The 18,402-nt window shown below is 37.8% G+C and overlaps 1 protein-coding gene across 2 annotated transcripts in view; it reads left to right on the forward strand.

Annotated features, from left to right (window-relative positions):
* The window catches only part of DOCK1 (dedicator of cytokinesis 1), a 599,368-nt gene that overhangs the window by 495,025 nt on the left and 85,941 nt on the right, over window positions 1-18,402 (forward strand). For both annotated transcript variants that reach the window (XM_019502991.1, XM_019502992.1), the window contains exons 41-46: window positions 3,057-3,198; window positions 3,437-3,515; window positions 5,684-5,768; window positions 7,490-7,576; window positions 12,184-12,360; window positions 13,459-13,542. In XM_019502991.1, the coding sequence (XP_019358536.1) occupies window positions 3,057-3,198; window positions 3,437-3,515; window positions 5,684-5,768; window positions 7,490-7,576; window positions 12,184-12,360; window positions 13,459-13,542 (654 nt within the window). The remainder of the gene's footprint in view (window positions 1-3,056; window positions 3,199-3,436; window positions 3,516-5,683; window positions 5,769-7,489; window positions 7,577-12,183; window positions 12,361-13,458; window positions 13,543-18,402) is intronic.

Consider the following 18,402-nt stretch of genomic DNA (forward strand, 5'->3'; position numbering starts at 1 on the left):
ATCCCCCCCCCCCCCCCCCACACACACAATTAAGCTGTTTGAATCTAATGAAAATAAAAGGGTCCTATAAAGATCAATAAGCATCATGCCTTATAAGAGCAGGATTGTCCCCATCATACATTTTCCAGGGCTTTGGACATTTTAGTTGCAAATGTTTGTTTTTATTGTTCTATGTATGTGAAACATTAGCTCATTTGAGACCCTGAAACTCAATTGCTTTCTCAGAAAATAATTGAATAAACATTTTATAATATTCCTGGAGAACAAAACCACCGAGAGAGGTTGTGATTAACAGTAATCTTCAAAACTATAAAATAAAATATATCAATGTGTCACTGATTATTTCTCAGAGGGTATTATGTCTGGGATTTATTGTGAATGTATGCAAACCTGTAATAGAGTGCACATTACCCCCTATGGACTGAGTTATCTGTCAGTGATTTAGAGGTGCTAAATACAACTGTGTAGAGAATGATTATATTAAGATCACAAGAGGCACCGAATGGACTTGACAGAGGGTTTGCTCATTCTGCCTCAGACTCGACTATATTTACATTCAGGAAATGTACAGGGAGTACAACACACAATTTTCCAGTTGAAGCACTATGTTATCTGTATATTCAAAAGAATATAATGCAAACTAAGAATAGAGTTAACCAGCTATATTAATATTGAACTGATTTTCTTCTTCACAACTGAATAATTTTGGTGTTACTGCAGCAACACATTTATTATGCTTCACAAATTGTTTGTCAAGGGTCAGTTTGTCTTCTATATTAGCAATAAAAACTGTAACATTTGGCTATTAACTATGCTGCTGACAAAGTTCTCAGTACGTGCGTCTCCTAGTATTCTCTCTCTTCAAGTTGAATTGAATTATTCATTTTTTATACATCTGTCTTCATATTTATTTGCTTAGAGATAAATATTATTTGGCTGTTGGCCGTTTGAAGGAGCAGTATTGCAGAACCAAACCTAACTGACTATTAGAGAACGTATTAGAGTACTTTGCCCATAAGCCATTGTTTTACTATTAAGTTTATTACTTTTTTCAACAAGTGTTACTTCTGAGATAAATAATCAATATAAGATAAAGTATTTTCACATTACGGTGTTATTTTTCTATCAAAATTTATTTTAATGCTGGTCAGTTTAACTCTACAAACTTAAGCCCTCCTATGTAATATGCTTGTTGCTAGAATTAAGTATAGCTGTTCAATTCAGAAGCCAGAATAGTTGTATGCAGTTTCTTTAATTTGCTTCATTCTTAGTGACAGATCAATATATAGAAATACAGCTAACTTAGCAGTAAGCAACATAAAAGTTGTTGTTTTCCAATGACCAAAATATTAGTACATGTGTATTTGATAGAATGAATATGTTTCAATCTTCTTGGATATATTAAGTCAGATGTAATATCTTTGGCTTTGTGTGAAGTATGTTGTGCTAGAGTTAAGATAAGATGTGATCATTAGCTTCTATATCTGTATAGATTATATAGAACTGTCCAGCCAGATGTAAGGAATCCCTAGTATGCCTTGCACACTTGTTCCAACAGATTTTTTTTTCTTGGTAATGTTTAGACATATTAAACTGAAGTCTGCTCTAGTTAGGGGGACAGTAGGTGCCCATGACATTTAGGGCCCCACCCGAACACATGACACCTACATAAAGCACTGTGAGTTAGTCTTGTCCTCCCAACCCGGCAGACATTTGCCTGTTCAGATAGGGGCAGCTGTGACCAGCAGGTGGCCGTGTTCCAGCATCCTTGGAGGCTGCTGAACTGCCCCTCTCCCCAGCCCTGCCCCCCAACCTCCCAGATCCAGGGGAGCAAGAGGGACGGGAGCAGCACAGTGTTCATTCCACCCCCATCCCCCTCCAAATCAGAGCAGGCAAAGCAGCTGGCAGCTGCTGCTGCCACTCTCAAAAGGCCCAGCCAGAGCTGGGCGGGGTAGGGGAGTGGAACGGAGCCCCCTTGCCTCATGGACCCAGCCTGGTTCCTCCAAATACCACATCCAAGGTAGCTGGGGACAGGGCCTGTGAGGCAACCAAGCTCCGTTCCAGTCCCCACCCCTTCAGCTCAGGCCAGGCAAAAGCCAGCTGGCTGCTCCCTTCCTCCTTCCTCACCAGCTGACTCTCTCCAGTCCAGCCCCACCCTGCGTGAAAAGGTAACCCATGAGAGAACACAAGTTCCCTAAGGTGCTCTAAAGCAGAGTGCCTTAATCTAACAAATGATTCGACAAGAGTTAATTTTGTGTGTGATCAGCTATTTTAAAAGCACTCTGCAGGTGTGCCCGTGTGTTGTGTCAGGGCTGTAGGGTGCTTTCAGGGACCCCATTACATGAAAAATGTAACTTGTGTAAGCACCCTGTATGTCCTGTTTTTGTTGGGACAGTCATTTTTTTTAAACACCTGTCCCATGCATCTATTCATTTTCCTCCATGTGTTCAGTAGCAGCATGGAGTTCAGACAGCAAAGTATGCCAGAACTGGTGGAGGCAGTGATGCATCCCATTTTAAACCTAGGAATCCTTGGTCACCCTAATGCTAATGCTTCCATGCAGATTGGGATTTTTTTCAGTTTGGGGGGGCTTAAGTATTATGAAGATTAGAATTTGGCCCATACTTAAAAAAGGCAGCAGCATAGGAAGAAGAAAGAAAAAGCAACCCCTCATACAGAGGAAGGGTACTTAAGTGTTTAATATATGCTTATCTGTTTTTTAGAATCTGGGTTTTAATTATTTGCTATTGGCTTTTACTTAACAAAACAATTAAACAGTTAATCCAGTGTTTAAGCCCCATCGCCTTAAATGGAAATTAAGCACATCCTTAAAATGTGTGCTTAATGGATTTAAGCACATACTTAAGTAGTTTGCTGATTGGGAACCATAATACAAACTAACTAATGATACTATATGTTGTTATAAACTAGAAAATTTTATACATTTCTACCTTTAGTAGCCAGCATTTGAAGAAGCTTTCACATCCCTTTTCTTAGTTGTTGTAAACATACTCCGAATATTACTATATGAATTTCACTGCACAATTTATTTTCAGAACAAAGTGTTCATTTACCGAGGGAAGGAGTATGAACGTCGTGAAGACTTTGAAGCAAGGTTACTAACCCAGTTTCCCAATGCAGAAAAAATGAAGACAACATCTCCACCAGGCGATGATATTAAAAGTTCCCCTGGACAGTGTATCCTTGGAAATGGCTGTGTACATAAACCCTTATGAATTGATCAGACTAAAAATTTGTAAATGTGGCTAAGACTGAATAGGTCTCTCTGCCGCCTGTTTTATTGGTATTTACTATTCATATGCCTGTTTTTAGATAGTTACAGACAATTCTTAAAGCAATGAACATTTGCCAATTGAGCCTTCCTCTCCTGCATAATTTAAATTGTGCCATTTCAATTCTTAACCTTCCAATTCAGATATTCAGTGCTTTACACTAAAGCCAAAACTTGATTTGCCACCAAAATTTCACAAGCCAGTATCAGAACAAATTGTAAGGTAAGTTTTTTGGTTACATCTACATTTTTATCAGCCTGGATAAATCGTATGCTTAGAAAATAGCGTGTGCATGTATGTGTGTGTCAGATTTTTGCAAACAAGTTTTTATAAGCAGCTATTGGAGATAACACATACTTATGCAAAGAAAACAAGGTGGCAATAGATGTGCCTAGCTAACACAACTCAGTCCTACTCTATGGCTGTGGATCAAAGGTACTATCAGAACACAAGTAAACAGTAATCACAATATAACTTTAGTTCTTTGAGCAAGAGTTCTGTAGTAGTTATGACATCATGGCATGATAAATATTGTGCTATTGTAGCTGTAACAGGAGGGCGTCCTAGGGGTTGCCATGATCTCCCCTAGCACCCCCTTACCATGGTAAGTTAGCCACAAGGGCACCCTCAATTCTCGCCCACCACATCTTTGATATTATATGTATAATAGGGAGGCTACCTTTCTGTCCCCTTGGACATCGTTGTCCTATTGTACCCAGGCCCCGTTCTGTAATGGGTGCTTTGGGGGACCCTAGCCTTATGGGCTATGCGTTGCTCCAAACACCCCTTTACCATGCCCCAAGCCTCTCAGATGTAACTGACGTTGTTTGGTCTCCCACTGTCTCTCTGGCTCTCCACAGCCTTGTCTCGTACTTGTCTCACACTGCACCTCACTGGGCACTCGGGCTCTCCACAGCCTTGTCTCGCACTGTGCCTCACTGGGTGCTTGGGCTCTCCACAGCCTTGTCTTGCTGCCCCCTCTCCGGTGCTCCTCGCTGCCCCTCTCTGGGGCTGGGGTTCCCACGCTGCCATGGGTCCCCTATAAGGCCTCCTCCAAGCCCTAATAGCCTCACCCAAACCTCTGGTGAAAACAACAAACACAAAACATAAGCCCCTGGTCTAGAACATAAATTCCAGTCACCCAGCTAAAACCTCCTTGGAGCCATTTCAGGGTTGCTCCATTTCTCACCCATCGGTAGTTACTTAGTGCAGTCAGGCTTCCATCTTTGCTTACTCGGGCAGAGCTCCTCCCCCCTTGGCTGACAGCAGGGAACTCCCTCCTTGACCTCAGCTCTGGGTTTTAAATGGGAGCCGGGCCCGGCCCCTTCCGGTCAGCTGACCGCTGGCAGGTGTGGGATCCTAGCTCCCTCTGGTTGACCTAGCAACTGGCACCTGTGTAATCATCCAGGCTCAACCAGTAGCAAGTACCTTAGTGCCCTGCTACAGTAGCCAAGCAGGAACCATTTAACCATGGTAGATCTGAATGTTTTACAGGACCTGGAAAGAGAAAAAAAAATTATATATGTGTATGTGTGTGTGTGTATTTAAAATAATGTTTTCAAGCTCTCTGTTGAGGTAGGCAACCCATGGCACATGTGCCAGAGGCCAGAGTATGGCACACAGGCATTTTGTTTGGTACTTGCACAGCAGGGAAGGGGCCAGGGCGGCACTGCTGCAACAAGGATCGGGCCCCTCATGGCTCCCCCACTGTCCACCTCGGTATACCAGCATCTTACAAGTCGAGGTGCTGTGTGTTTCTGGCACTCTGCCTAAAAACATTTTTGACCCCTATTCTATGCCAATGTTGTCTGTTCCCAAGTTGAAATGATTCAGGGTAATGAATTCCCATCAAAAAAAAGTTCAGTAAGGTTGATCAGAAAAAATATGACAGTTTTATTTTTTTCTTTTCCTTATTTTTAAATGTTACCCACCAAAAAACAAGAATTAGGAAATGTCAATGATAGGTGAAAATATTTTGGTAAAATTTGTTTCCATTTTTTAAATCTATAAATCCAGAGTGAATAATTTATGTTAGATAATTATGAAAAACAATGATACTTCCATTTTTTGCATGTTCCTTAAAACGCATACAGCTGCATATCTTAAGGGACAGAGCAGTTGTTATGAAATATCATAGCTGTTTTTGGTTGTATTCAGAACAGCATCTATCTCTCATGCCATGTGCCCGTGTCTTCAGTCATCAAACATTAATATCCCATACATGTACGCACACACACGCGCGCACACACACACACACACACACGGTTTTAAGACAGGTACTCTTTTGCCTTGTTAACGGTGAGATTTAGCAGCCATTTCACTGAATATTTTTTTAGGTTGCTTAATGAAATTATCTTTGTAGTTATACTTTACCCCCCTTTTTAATTCAGTTTCTATAGGGTGAATGAAGTCCAGCGATTTGAGTATTCACGGCCTATCCGAAAAGGAGAGAAAAACCCAGATAATGAATTTGCAGTAAAAAATATTTCTTTTCTTTTTCTTTGAATGCTGGGTAGCTATTTGGGGGGGATGGGGAGGAGTAACGGGAGAGTTGGTTGCTGTGTTTGGGAGGTATTTTTAATTCTGAAATATGTGGCTAAATTTATCATGAACATGTAAAAATTTGCATATAATGAATTCTGCATTTATAGCAGTAGGAAAATTAAACAAGTCTGGTTTTAGTTGGTTGAACACTGGACTGTTTTGCAGAAAAAGCTCAAAATTTTCAGGCCTTTACAATGTACTCATCCTTCATTGAAAGCTGTCTTGCCATAGGGATTCCAGCCAGGCCTCTTTTAAAACCAGTCTTTGCTACATCAGTAAATCTTTTACAAAACCATATGGTTCATCCCATAGTCAATAAAACACTCTCTTTTATCACAGCCTGTGTCCACCAAATCAGTTTGAGCAGGCCAAAGTTGAGTGCTTTTTTTATTTACTATTATTGTTTGAAGTATAGCAGGAGTAGTAACAATAATAATACTTTGTGCTTATGTATCCCTTTGCAATCCTAGATCTTAATATTCTTCTCAATAGTAGGCTCCTGGAAATCTCTGTGCCAAATAAACAGAAATTGGTTTGTTAAGCAGAGAACTAGGAATTGTCTCTTCTGTTTCATTATCCGCCTCCTTACTTGTATTGGGTAGAGAATTACAAATTTACACCCCAGCCAAGGCTTCACAGTTGCAGCCTAATGTGCTAGAAGGGGTTGATTTGCTTCAAAAACTCTCACTTTTACTACAGATAGAGAATATTCAGTTGTCTGTTATGTTGGCCTGTCTTGACAGACCTTGTATAATAAGTGGCGGGTCAGCTACTCTACAGATTTGGCGGTTAGTGAGTTCTGGTTGAGAAAGAAACAAGCAATCACAATACTAGTGCTAAAACTAACAAATAAGATAATGCTAAATCTTTAAAAAAATGCTTGAATAGGGCACATACTTAAGCTTTTAAGTGAATTAGGGGCTTTTTAACACGTTAGTTAGAGAAAGAGAGTCGCATTATCTGTACCATTCAAAAAAAAAAAAGAGGGGGAGGGCAGCAGGAAGTCAGTGTGCCCAAGAAAATAAATTTGGAAATTTGGTTTGTCATGACTACAAAAACTAATAAATAACATTTACTCTTTGTTTGCGTTGAAGAGAGCAACTAATTTTTAAGTTGCATTTTAACTCAGTTGCATGTTGTTGCTGTTTGGAAGATACAGTCTGTGAGATCCTGCTCTGTTGCAAAAGCTCTACAAGTTACTCTTCAAAAGCATAGTATTTTCAGTTATATTGCAATTCCCTCCGAGTGTGGAATAGGAGCTTCTATGTTTGTGAGCTTTCATGAAGGGATAGCTCTTTTCCTAAAATCTGTCATCTGTTTTTATCCAATGTGTTTTTTTCACATGAGAGGCAGAGTATTTGGAAAATGACTATTTAATAGAGTCAGGTGGAGCTTTTATACAATGTTAAAAAAATAATGTTTCCCTATTAAATACCTCACTGGTCTCGGCGTTCTAGCTAAAAAATTGCAGACATAACCCTGCAATATGACAGTTATTCCATTTGCAGTCTTTTTTTTTTTTTGGCTTAGTATTTTTTATACTGCTGCACTTTTTCTTTTTTTCTGATAACAGAGTTGTATATCTTGGTTTACGATAAAGACTATAAACCCGCTGACAGGCTATGTCTAACCTTCCTGTGTTGTATTTGCAGAATATGTGGATTGAGAGAACTGTGTATTTGACAGCATATAAATTACCTGGGATTTTAAGATGGTTTGAAGTCAAATCAGTTTTCATGGTAAGAAAAATTTACTGATATTACTTAATTAGAAACATCTCATGCTGTATTATTGTGTGTTTTGCATTTGTGCAGTTTATGTAATAACTCCAGCTTAATATTTGTGATCAACATCAACATACTGGGGACTGACTTGCCTGTTGTATTTACTGAAGAAAAGGTTGTTTAATAACCATATGAAGGTAGCAGAAGTAATGTTGTTCTAACATCAGTTCAGAAAGGTAAATCCTACAAACCTGTGAGTTCTAGTTCAGCAAAGCATTTAAACACTTTTTATCTTGAAGCATGTGAGCTGTCCCTTTGATAGCAAAAGAGCTAGTCACATGCTTGAAATGAAGCAGAAACTTGCTAATTTAGAACAGGAAACAAGAAGTATTTTAAAATACTAAAAAAAAAAAATTCAAATTAAGAATTGGGCATTTTGATAGCAAGAAGAGAACAATAAAAGTTAAATCAAACAAATTACCGTACTGGTGCTCACTGAATTCCTTTTGTAAATATAATTTGTGATCAATTAGTTGATTTTATCCTCCGTCCCCCGCCCCCCCATATTACTTTAAAATAAGTTAAGTATGCCTTAATAATTCCACAAAGAATTTCAACAAATATATCTTCTTTTTCTAGCTCTATTGCTGACACTGCTTCTGATTAAGAAAGACATACATAACATGTTTTTAATATTAAATTATTCTTACACAGCTCTTAATGTTTAAGTAGCAATAAAAATATTGTTACTGAAGTTTTTTAATCCCCCCTATGAAACCTGTTTTTAAAGGGAAAGAATAATTTACATATTATTAATCTAACCTTTGTATTTCTCCATTGTGACTGTTGGACAGTTGTATTAAGATGAACCAAAGTAATTCAGGAAAAGTTATGGTATCTATAGTAACAATATGGATACGATGTTTGACAGCATTAGGCAACTGAATAAAATGCATTGAATTTTTTATTAATTTTGTATTTTTCTAATAATCATCATAGAAAGAAATACCAGGTTGAGCATATCTTATGAAAATCGCTTCTACTTATGTGTTAAGAAAACCGCCTGACAGGCCACTGTATGCAGACGATTTGCACGTGTGCCCCTTTAACACTACGCATCTCTTAGAAATGTGCATAAATCCTTCTCATAGAGCTTCTTCTATAAGCCTTTTGTAAGTAAGGATTACATTAGCCACATAGCTAAAAAATTATACAAAATATAATTTAATCATAATGATTAAAGACAGCAAAGGATTACTTTTGACCTATAATGTTAGGTGCAGTTATGACAAAAGCGGTGTTACATGTTCATAAACATTCTTATCAGGTAAACATCTAGGAGCAAATTTCAAGTCTTGTGCTTTTATAACAGATGGTCCAGATATAAATACCATAGATGATTTGCTAAATACAGTGGATGAAACTCCATTTGAACATTTCATTGACTGTTGATAGAACTACAAAATATTTTACAGGGCTTTTAAGTAAAGAGTTAATACTATCTCAAATCAGAAGATTAAATAATGTATATGGTCTTTTCTGTTTTAAATAAATAATGAAACATGAGTTTTGTGAATTTATTTGTTGTTTGAATTTATTTGCTAAATAATTTCTGCTAATAAGTTTAGTTCCACAATTTGTTATGAGCATTCAGTATTTCAAATCTGAGCTCGTAGGCCTTGCAGCTTTCAGATATTTTGTGGCTATTTCTCTTGCAACTGGATGGGCATGACTCTTGAAATGAAGTTTTTGGTTCAAGTAAACATGTTTACAAATGGAAAACTTATGTTAAAGTATGTTTTATGTGCAAGCTTTCATGACTATAAGTTTAGCAACTAAAATATTCATGGAAAACAAACAATGAGAATGATCATAGCAAAAAAAATACAGCTTGATTTAAAGTGAATATTTTCAAGATAAAATTGGAGATATATCAATGATTCAGATGCTGGATTTTGAATTATAGTCAGTCAATGAATAAATAAAGCAGGCATACTAACCTATGATGTATTATAGCATTTAAGCTAAACCCATATGTCAGGACTGTGACATACTTAATCTCTCTTTGCCATAGGAAGATGGTCTGGTCTATATAAGTACTTAGAAAAAAGTCATAATTTCAGGTGTTCAAATTTGTAATAAACAGGGATCAATCTTTCTTGAAGTAACTGGGGCTGACTTAAAATATGAGATCCACTGTGCTCACTCGACCTCAAAAAATAATTAGGAGAGAGTCACAAGAAACAGAAATGAAAAAGAAGGAAGAGGAAGAAAAAAGCCAGGGCTGCTCCTGAGAAAGAGAGTATAAGTTAAGAAGTCACTTTTTCACCTCAGTCAGTATTAAGTGTAACAGTTGTCCAGTTTTCTTTAAAAAACTTCAGTAGCAATTTATTTTCATGACAAATTATTTGCCAGTGTAACACCCTAAATTTAGCATTTAACTCTCACAATGTAACCTGTGTAGTTTTTAGTAACTATGCAGGCATTTTTGTCATCTCATTCACCCTATTCAAAGTACAGTTCTTGCAAATGCAGCAGTCAGATGGAGGAATATTCCAAGTGGTTAAGTCTGCTCTAGCTGACAGACACAACAGAGCTACTTGCATGTTACCTTGAATTTTAAAATAATGCCCAAAACGTGCTCTTTAAAATGATAATTAAAACAGCCTTGATGTAATCAGATAACAGGTGTAAGAGTAACAGCTAAAGAGATTTGATTATAAGTGGCTCTCAGAAGCATGTTAAGCAACTGATAGCTAGATAGGAGTGCTTCTTTATTTATGTAGCATTTATGTAAATTAGAGTGTAATCAAATATACACGTGCATTTTCCTTCCAAGCCCCAATTAACCTTCCTTTTCCATACCCAGCATACCATTTTCAGATAAATAGCCATATCTTTAACAACCAACCTTGAAATGAAGAATTCCAAAGTAGGGAATGTTGCTGGTAGGTAGAGATTTAGGTTTCTTGGGCTGTGTCCAGATGAGCATGGACGTGAGCTATGTGGCACCGCAGACCTGTCTGTGGTGTTACACATTGTTCATGCAGGTGTTCCCTGCGCTGCTATCTTGCGGTGGGGGGGGGGCCTAGAGTTTGAAACCCACGCTTTAAAAACGTGGTGTGGCGCACATGGTGGCAGCACACACCACCCAAAAAAACTGGAGCCTGGCCTGCTAGAGCCATGCTCCAGCTGCCAGCCAGGCTCCGAGCTGCAAAAGCACCACAGCTACAGCTCCCCAAAGCCCCCCTGGCCCCAGGTAAGGCTGCTGGGGCCAGCACAATTGCTAGCCCCAGCTTCCCCTACCCCACCGGGAGTAACCAGCTACACACCAGAGCTCATGTGGCATGGGCGTTCCCCAGGGACAAGTAGCAGTGGCACAACTTGTGCCTGGGGAAACACTTGGCCGTGCCTGTCTGGATGCGGCCTTTCTGTCCATTTCTTAACTGATGTTAGCATATGTATTTTAGCTATATTTCAAGTATTTTGCAAATATTGTCATTCTATATAAGCAAGTGTTATAGTTATTTGAATTTAACATATTTCCTTGTATACACCATACCCCAAAATAAAATACTCACCTTGTTTTTGAAAAACAAAATGAAGAAAAAAAATTTCTCCCCTTATAATAAGTAACTGAATAGCAGGAGCTAAGAGACTGCGACTTCTTATTGTTCTGGTACCTGTCCTCAGACTTTACTTTTACTTTTGCTTGGTAAGCAACAAGAAACTTCTCTTACCATATTTTCTTGCATATATCATGTGCACCAATTTCCAGCACCAGGTTTTGGGGGAAAGAGGGTGTTGTGAGTGAGAAAATATAGTATTATCTTTTCTCATGGAGCAGTAGAGGGCCCATATGATTCGAATGAGGGTGAGGCTGCTCACATTGCACTCACTTTATTCAGAATTGATTCACTGTTAAAGAGTCTGAGGGTTTTTGGTTTAAATAATGACAACTTCGGGTTATATAAACTTTAGGTTAGCTTTTGCCCTCTATTTCCTAAAATAGGAAGAACACAGTACTACCTCCTGAAATAAATGTGAGAATGTGATTGTTTACAATACAACTTCTATTTCCTAAGAGGATACCACAAGAGTTACTGCAAAGGCCAGACAGAAATACCTTTTTTCTTTAGTGGCTCAACTTTGTAAGAGTAGAATATCGAGAAATCCCTGACAACTCGGATTAAGAAACTATCTGTGTTCTTACTATTACATTAAAAGGGTTTTCTTCTGTACTCATGAAGAGCTGCCTTTCTGCAGCAGTTTCCTTGTCCGTAACTTTCCCCAGTATCTAACAAGAAGTTCAGAGAATCTGTGCAAGGCAATTCCAGCACTTTAAACTTACTTGATCTTTGAGAGCCATAGGCAGTAATAATAATGCTGTACCAATGCAAATATAAACCAACCTACAGTAAAATTAAGTTAATTAGTATTTAAAATAATTCATCACTATGGTAGTGTTTTTCAGTGCTCTGAATCTTCACCAGACTCCTCTTGATTTGTACACAAAACCCTTTGACTAATTTGTCAGCTGTTAAATCATTTCCAAAATTACACACGCTAAATCACAATGGAATTTGCTCCTGATGAACATTTGTTTCATACTGTTCTTTTAGGTAGAAATCAGTCCACTGGAGAATGCAATAGAAACCATGCAGTTGACAAATGATAGGATCAATAATATGGTTCAACAGCATTTAAGTGATCCAAATCTACCTATTAACCCTCTCTCTATGTTACTTAATGGAATTGTGGATCCTGCAGTCATGGGAGGCTTCACAAACTATGAAAAGGTACAGTCAAAATTAGCTGCCATGTTTATCCATCTCTTTAGTTGTAGAATTTCATCATGTAAAAGTGTGTGTGTGTGTGTGTGTGTGCGCGCGCACATGTGAGAGAGAGAGCAGGGGAGAGACAGAGAATTTTGAAGAGCTAAAATGCCCCATGTGTTTAGCAGTGTATTATAATGGGTTAATATTTTTTAAAGAATTTTGTGGGTTGAAGAAACAACTGTAAGGTTTGTTTAGTAGTGAGGTTGAGACAGGTTACCAAGGGATATGAAGGATTCTATTTCTTTTGAAACAATTTGGTCAGATTTGATAGCTTTTAAAACAGATGCTGTCATTCACCTGGAACACGTTTGCATCAAGGTGGATGTTACTGTGTGAAATACTATGGCCTACATTACACATGTAGGTAGATGACCTGATTCTAGTGGCTCCTGTCGTTATATCTCTACACTTATATGGATTGATTTCATGAAACAGCCTTATTGTAAGGTATTAGTCCTTTCCAAATGTAGCTAAATGAACTGAGCTACTTCACTTCATGTAGCTGTTATCCGATAAACATGTACAGAGGACAATTAAAAATGTTGAAAATATAAAAATTGCATGAACGCCTTATTGATATGAGCTGATTTACATACTGCAGATTCTCATAGGATAAATAAAAGAAATGTACTTTCAGTATCCTTTTCACAGAGTAACTTCTGTGGTCCTTCAATACCTCCAGCGTAGCTTGCCTACACAGGACTCTCAGACCCCTGGGCTTTGATGTGTAGGGGTGTTATAGATGAGGAGGGCTCAGTAGAGCTCTTCAGCAATGCCACTGGTGTGTGATAAAGGGTTTGTTATTAACCTTCATGGGATAATCTTCCTTCCTCTACTTTGTTGCTTTCAAGACATAAATGCCTTTGTATTAATCAGTGTTAAATCAGTGTACCTGTCCTTCCTCACCTTTAATTGTGTATTTGTAAAATAATACTTTATAGCAAAATCTGTTGCTTTGATTTCTTTACCTTTGCCTTAACTAAGTATTTTCATAGGTATCAAATGTTGACTGATTTTCAGAAGTGACTGAAGTAACTGGTACTTTTCTGTCTTTGTTAGGCTTTTTTTACTGAAAAATACATGCATGAGCACCCAGAAGACCATGAAAAGATTGAAAAACTAAAGGACCTGATAGCATGGCAGGTAAAACTGTCTAATGCAAATTGTGCAGGGGCCAAGTGGCATACGAAGGTGGTCTGCTGTCACTTTTGACAAAATCCAGGCATCAAACTGCTCACCCTAGTGTATACATTTCAGTGGCATTTAGACTGACTTGGAACATGAGCTAAAGTTCATCTTTTTGAATCTGACATAGTTTGTCATTTGGTAATCCCACAAGTAACTAACATTATTAACTCATTTTTTTATCACATAGGCTATTTTTACCCTTTAAAGATACAAATATTTTACCTTTCAAATGGGTAAATATCTTAGTGTTAGCTGATACTACTATGAATATAGTTCTAATTTTTTCCTACTTTTTAATTCAGATTTAATATGAAATTCCATGCAAACTGCATTTAAATATTAATAATTTAAGCACAAAGAAATCAAATACTAAGGTATGAATCTGTCCTTTGTATATATGTGTTAACGGTTGAATTATGTGATCACTTAATGTATCTTCAAATACATGTAGGTGATAGTTAATAAAAATATTATATACAACAGGCACAGTAAATAAAGCTAGAGATGACTTGAAGCCCTTGCCTTGTTCACTCTCTGCTTTACAAAATAGATAGGTTATGATACATGGTGAAACTCTGCAATACCATACTTATGGTTTCTGTTCATAGCAGAAACATACTTTAAATGGATTAACTGAGAGATTACACAGAGAATCTATGGTGAACCATGATAACCCAGTTCTCGTAGCCCTATGCCTTAAATATAGCACCATCCTTCCCATGTGAAGAGCTACATTTACATGTACCAAAAATACTTTTCAAGAAAATCAGGAAACCACATTCCAGTCTTTTTTGTAAGACTATGTGCTGCTATTTTTATGATAAAAATCTACCAATGAGACTAGAAATGTTTTCACCATGGGCAAAACCACGATTGGTTTGTTTTTTTTTATATTCAATTCCCCTTATTATAAAGGGAATAATTTAAATTTCTAGAGGATTCAGTTTTACAGATAGCAGAAACTGAAGTTATAAAATTCAAAAATCCTCTGAAGGCCATAAAACTATTGCTGAACAAAAACTAGTTTGGTCTGCAAAAGTTATATTGATTTTTTTTTTTTTTCTTTTTTTCCCGTTCTTTTCCCCTGCAAGCTTTCACAGCAGATTGGATTTTAGGAGTTTCAAGTTATACAGAAGAAAATAATTTGATCCCAAGAGAGTAACTTCATGTCAGCACTGTGTCATTGCCCTTAATAACTATATTAAAAATGAATTTTCATAGTGTTCATGGTTACAGTTTACCCCAGTAGAGGATCACATTGAGGATAACATTAGTACATTTAAAATAAGAAAGTACTCCCAGAAAATGCACATAGAATATATCTAGGTTTTATCTTGATTAGTTAGATTATATAAATACATATTATATATATAATTTCCACATTACTAGTTCAATTAAAACTGTGATGGACAGTAAGAAACTTTTTGAAAAGCGATTCATAGTTTCATAGTTGGTAGGGTCGGAAGGGACCTGAGCAGATCATCAAGTCCGACCCCCTGCCATGGCAAGAAAGAGTACGGGGGTCAAATGACCCCAGCAAGGTGTTGATCCAGCCTCCTCTTAAAGACCCCCAGGGCAGGAGCCAGCACCACTTCTCTTGGAAGTAGGTTCCAGATCCTAGCCGCCCTGACAGTGCAGTAGCGCCTCCTGATGTCTAGTCTGAATCTACCCTCTGCCAGCTTGTGACCGTTATTTCTAGTCACTCCTGGCAGTGCTCGGGGGAACAGGGACTCCCCCAATGCCTGCTGGTAGCCACTAGATTAATAGAAACAAATTCTTTTTCTGAAATTAAGGGGTGCATCTGTCAAAAGACAGCTTTGTAAACTACCTCTGTCTTGTACAAATTTAGAATATTTATATTTAAAACATTTCTAGAAACTATTTAATGTCTTGCAGAAGGTAAATAACATAACTTTATAGAAAAGGTGCAAGGATAAAGAAAATGTAAATATTGCTTCTCATGTATGAAACTAGATAGACCAGGGTGTGGGGGGGGGAGGTGGATAAGAGAGAAGGGATGGAATATTTCACCCCTTAGTCACTAATTTGAATTCATCACCATCTCAGCAATAACTTTTTCCCTGTATGTTAGAATCTGTTGATATACATGAGTAAAAATAAATTAGGAAATCTCTAGTTCCTAGTAAACAGGTTTTCATCTAGCTTCTTGTTGGTGCTGTGTGATTTTTAAGAAGAATGCTTTTATTTGTGTGTGTGCATGTTCAAGTGTGAATATATACAACAGATACAAACTATATTGTTGAATGTGACTAATTACTTCCTTAACCATTTCACTTACATTGTTAGACCCCTTCACCTTGCCTTTCACTCTTTGAACTTTTGGAATTACAGGCTCCTTGGGCTAGGACAGCAACTTCCATAGGCCCTTTCTGTATAAATGAAAGAAGAGAGATCAAAAAATGAGAACTTAATAATTTTTTTTGATCAGTCTCAAACTGTAAAGCAAACTGGAACTACTGTCTGGAGAAGCCATTACAGAACAGGACAAATGCACTTACAGATGGGGCAATGTGGTGAAAATGTTAGGTTTAGCTTACCCTATGAATAAAAAGCCTTCAGTTTCTAGTGGTTCCATTCAGTTTGGTGCTTTCCATTAGCTTGAAGTACTTGCTTATGAAAAAATAGTACCGACTAAATTAATGCTGTTAAAATCTAAATTTAGGATTTTCAATTTTCCTATGAAATGATGTGGTATTATTTTCACGGAACATGATTGACTGCACTAATTCACGGTTATGTTTCAGTTTTTTAGGTCTACTTAATTGATGTGGGGGGGTTCATTTTTTTTTCTAATGTTTTACTTTTTATTTCTTAGGGGAAAACATCAATTTCTATAATGTTATTTGACCATGTCATGTTGAGATAAAAATAGCTGATTCCTCAGCCCAGAATGGTAATAAAGTTTAATTTGGTATGATAGCATAGTCAGTATCTCAACTGCTAGCCATTATATTTAGATCATACAAAGACTGATGCATAATACATGGAATGACTCCTTTGCCATACTGCTGCAGGTAACCTACAGTGTACAGCGGGAACCATTCAAAAAATCTTCTTAAAGTAAATTTTTTCATTTTCATAAGCATTTGGAAGTAGAATTGGAGTATTGTAACATTTTCTGTTTAAGCAGAAAACTAAAATCCCTGTCTGCTGAACATATTAAATAGTGTAGTAGCTTGGAAACTTTTAAAAATAGGGAACGATTAGGAGAAAAATAGGTTATGGAATAAATGCTATTCGGAGTAGTTTTTTTTTCCTTTTGAAATTCAGTTATGCACTGTTATATTTGATTTTTATTTTTTTTACTCTATAATAAAGGGGTCTGCAGATGAGAAAAAGGTTGAAAACCACTGTTCTATTGGACTAACTCTGTAGTTGGTCCAGTAAAACGCATCACAAAAAAGCCCTTGCCTCTCATACATGTCCTGGACCGTCAAGGTTAAAACAGCACTTTAACCCTACTACATGTGAACTTGAACAAATATCTCCAAAACAGTTGCACAACCTCCAGCCAAGACTTCACCAAGTTTTCTCTTCAAATAAAACATTTATTTATATCTTGGTCATCTTATTCTTCCTCTGAAGCAGATTGGGTGCTCTCTCTTTTCACACCCTATACCCTATGATATTAAGACCACAGTGTCACCAGCTTTTGAATGGACAAAGCTCATGTTTTCAAAATTAATCCTGTAAGATTTAATCCTGGATGTCAGCCTTCCTTCAACAGATACTCTATAAATAATAGAATCTCACAGAGGTTTAACTGTACCCAGTGTCCTCTGAAGCTAGTTCAGCTAATAGTCTTCACCAAGACAAAAGAGACTGCTTAATCCATGCCACCTTTATGAACATATGGATACCGTTTCCTGCCTTCTACTTGACTTCACGCTAACATGACTAACTACATCTCTCTGCAGTTTCTCTAGTCAACTGGAAGGAGGACCCTTGGAGCCAGGGCCTCTATTTAACCTTTTCTGTTGAGCATTTGATATCAGCTATTTAAAACATGCATTTCATTAATACCTTTGATGCAGCAGGGGACATTCTAGGCCAGCTGAATTTTTCAGTGCTGAGCCAGCTGGGACTGTGTACTCAGACTCACTCTGTAGCCATGGAAACGTGCATCTAGGAGTGAAACTGGGTCCCCCATCCCCAGAAGCTGCAGTTAATTTTTGACCAAGTCACAGAGGTAGAATCACCAAACTTCCAGTCCCCTGGGAATGATATCAGTGATACCTGCAAAACTGCATTAACCCTGTAGTGCTGAGCGTATCCTTTTGTAGTACTATGAAGTGGTATTTAGCACTACAAATGTAATACAGTAATACCTCTCTGTGACCTAAGGAAATGTCTTTATGGCTCAAGGCAGTGCTCTGCAGATAGCCTAGGTAGGACACATGCTAGCTCCATAAATGAAAGTGGCATGGCTGCATTAACATTGTACTATGCCCAGACTAAATAGTCCTGCTGCAATGCATGGCTGGCACAAGCTAATATAGGTAGACTGCTTAGAATTCCCAACCAGATGTGCACAGAGCTGGCTTAGAGAGCTCTTTACAACACCGGTTTGCACTATAGAGATGTATAGAATCATGGAAAATCATAGAAAATTAGGGTTGGAAGGGACCTCAGAAGGTCATCTAGTCCCAAATCCCTGCTCAAAGCAGGACCATCCCCAACTAGATCATTCCAGCCACAGCTTTTGAGCCTTAAAAACCTCCCAGGATGGAGATTCCTCCACCTCTCTATGTAACCCATTCCAGTCTTTTACCACCCTCCTAATGAGAGTTTTTC

Source organism: Gavialis gangeticus, unplaced genomic scaffold (genome assembly GCF_001723915.1).
Source record: "Gavialis gangeticus isolate Ggan-Ray unplaced genomic scaffold, GavGan_comp1, whole genome shotgun sequence".
NCBI classification, from domain to species: domain Eukaryota; kingdom Metazoa; phylum Chordata; order Crocodylia; family Gavialidae; genus Gavialis; species Gavialis gangeticus.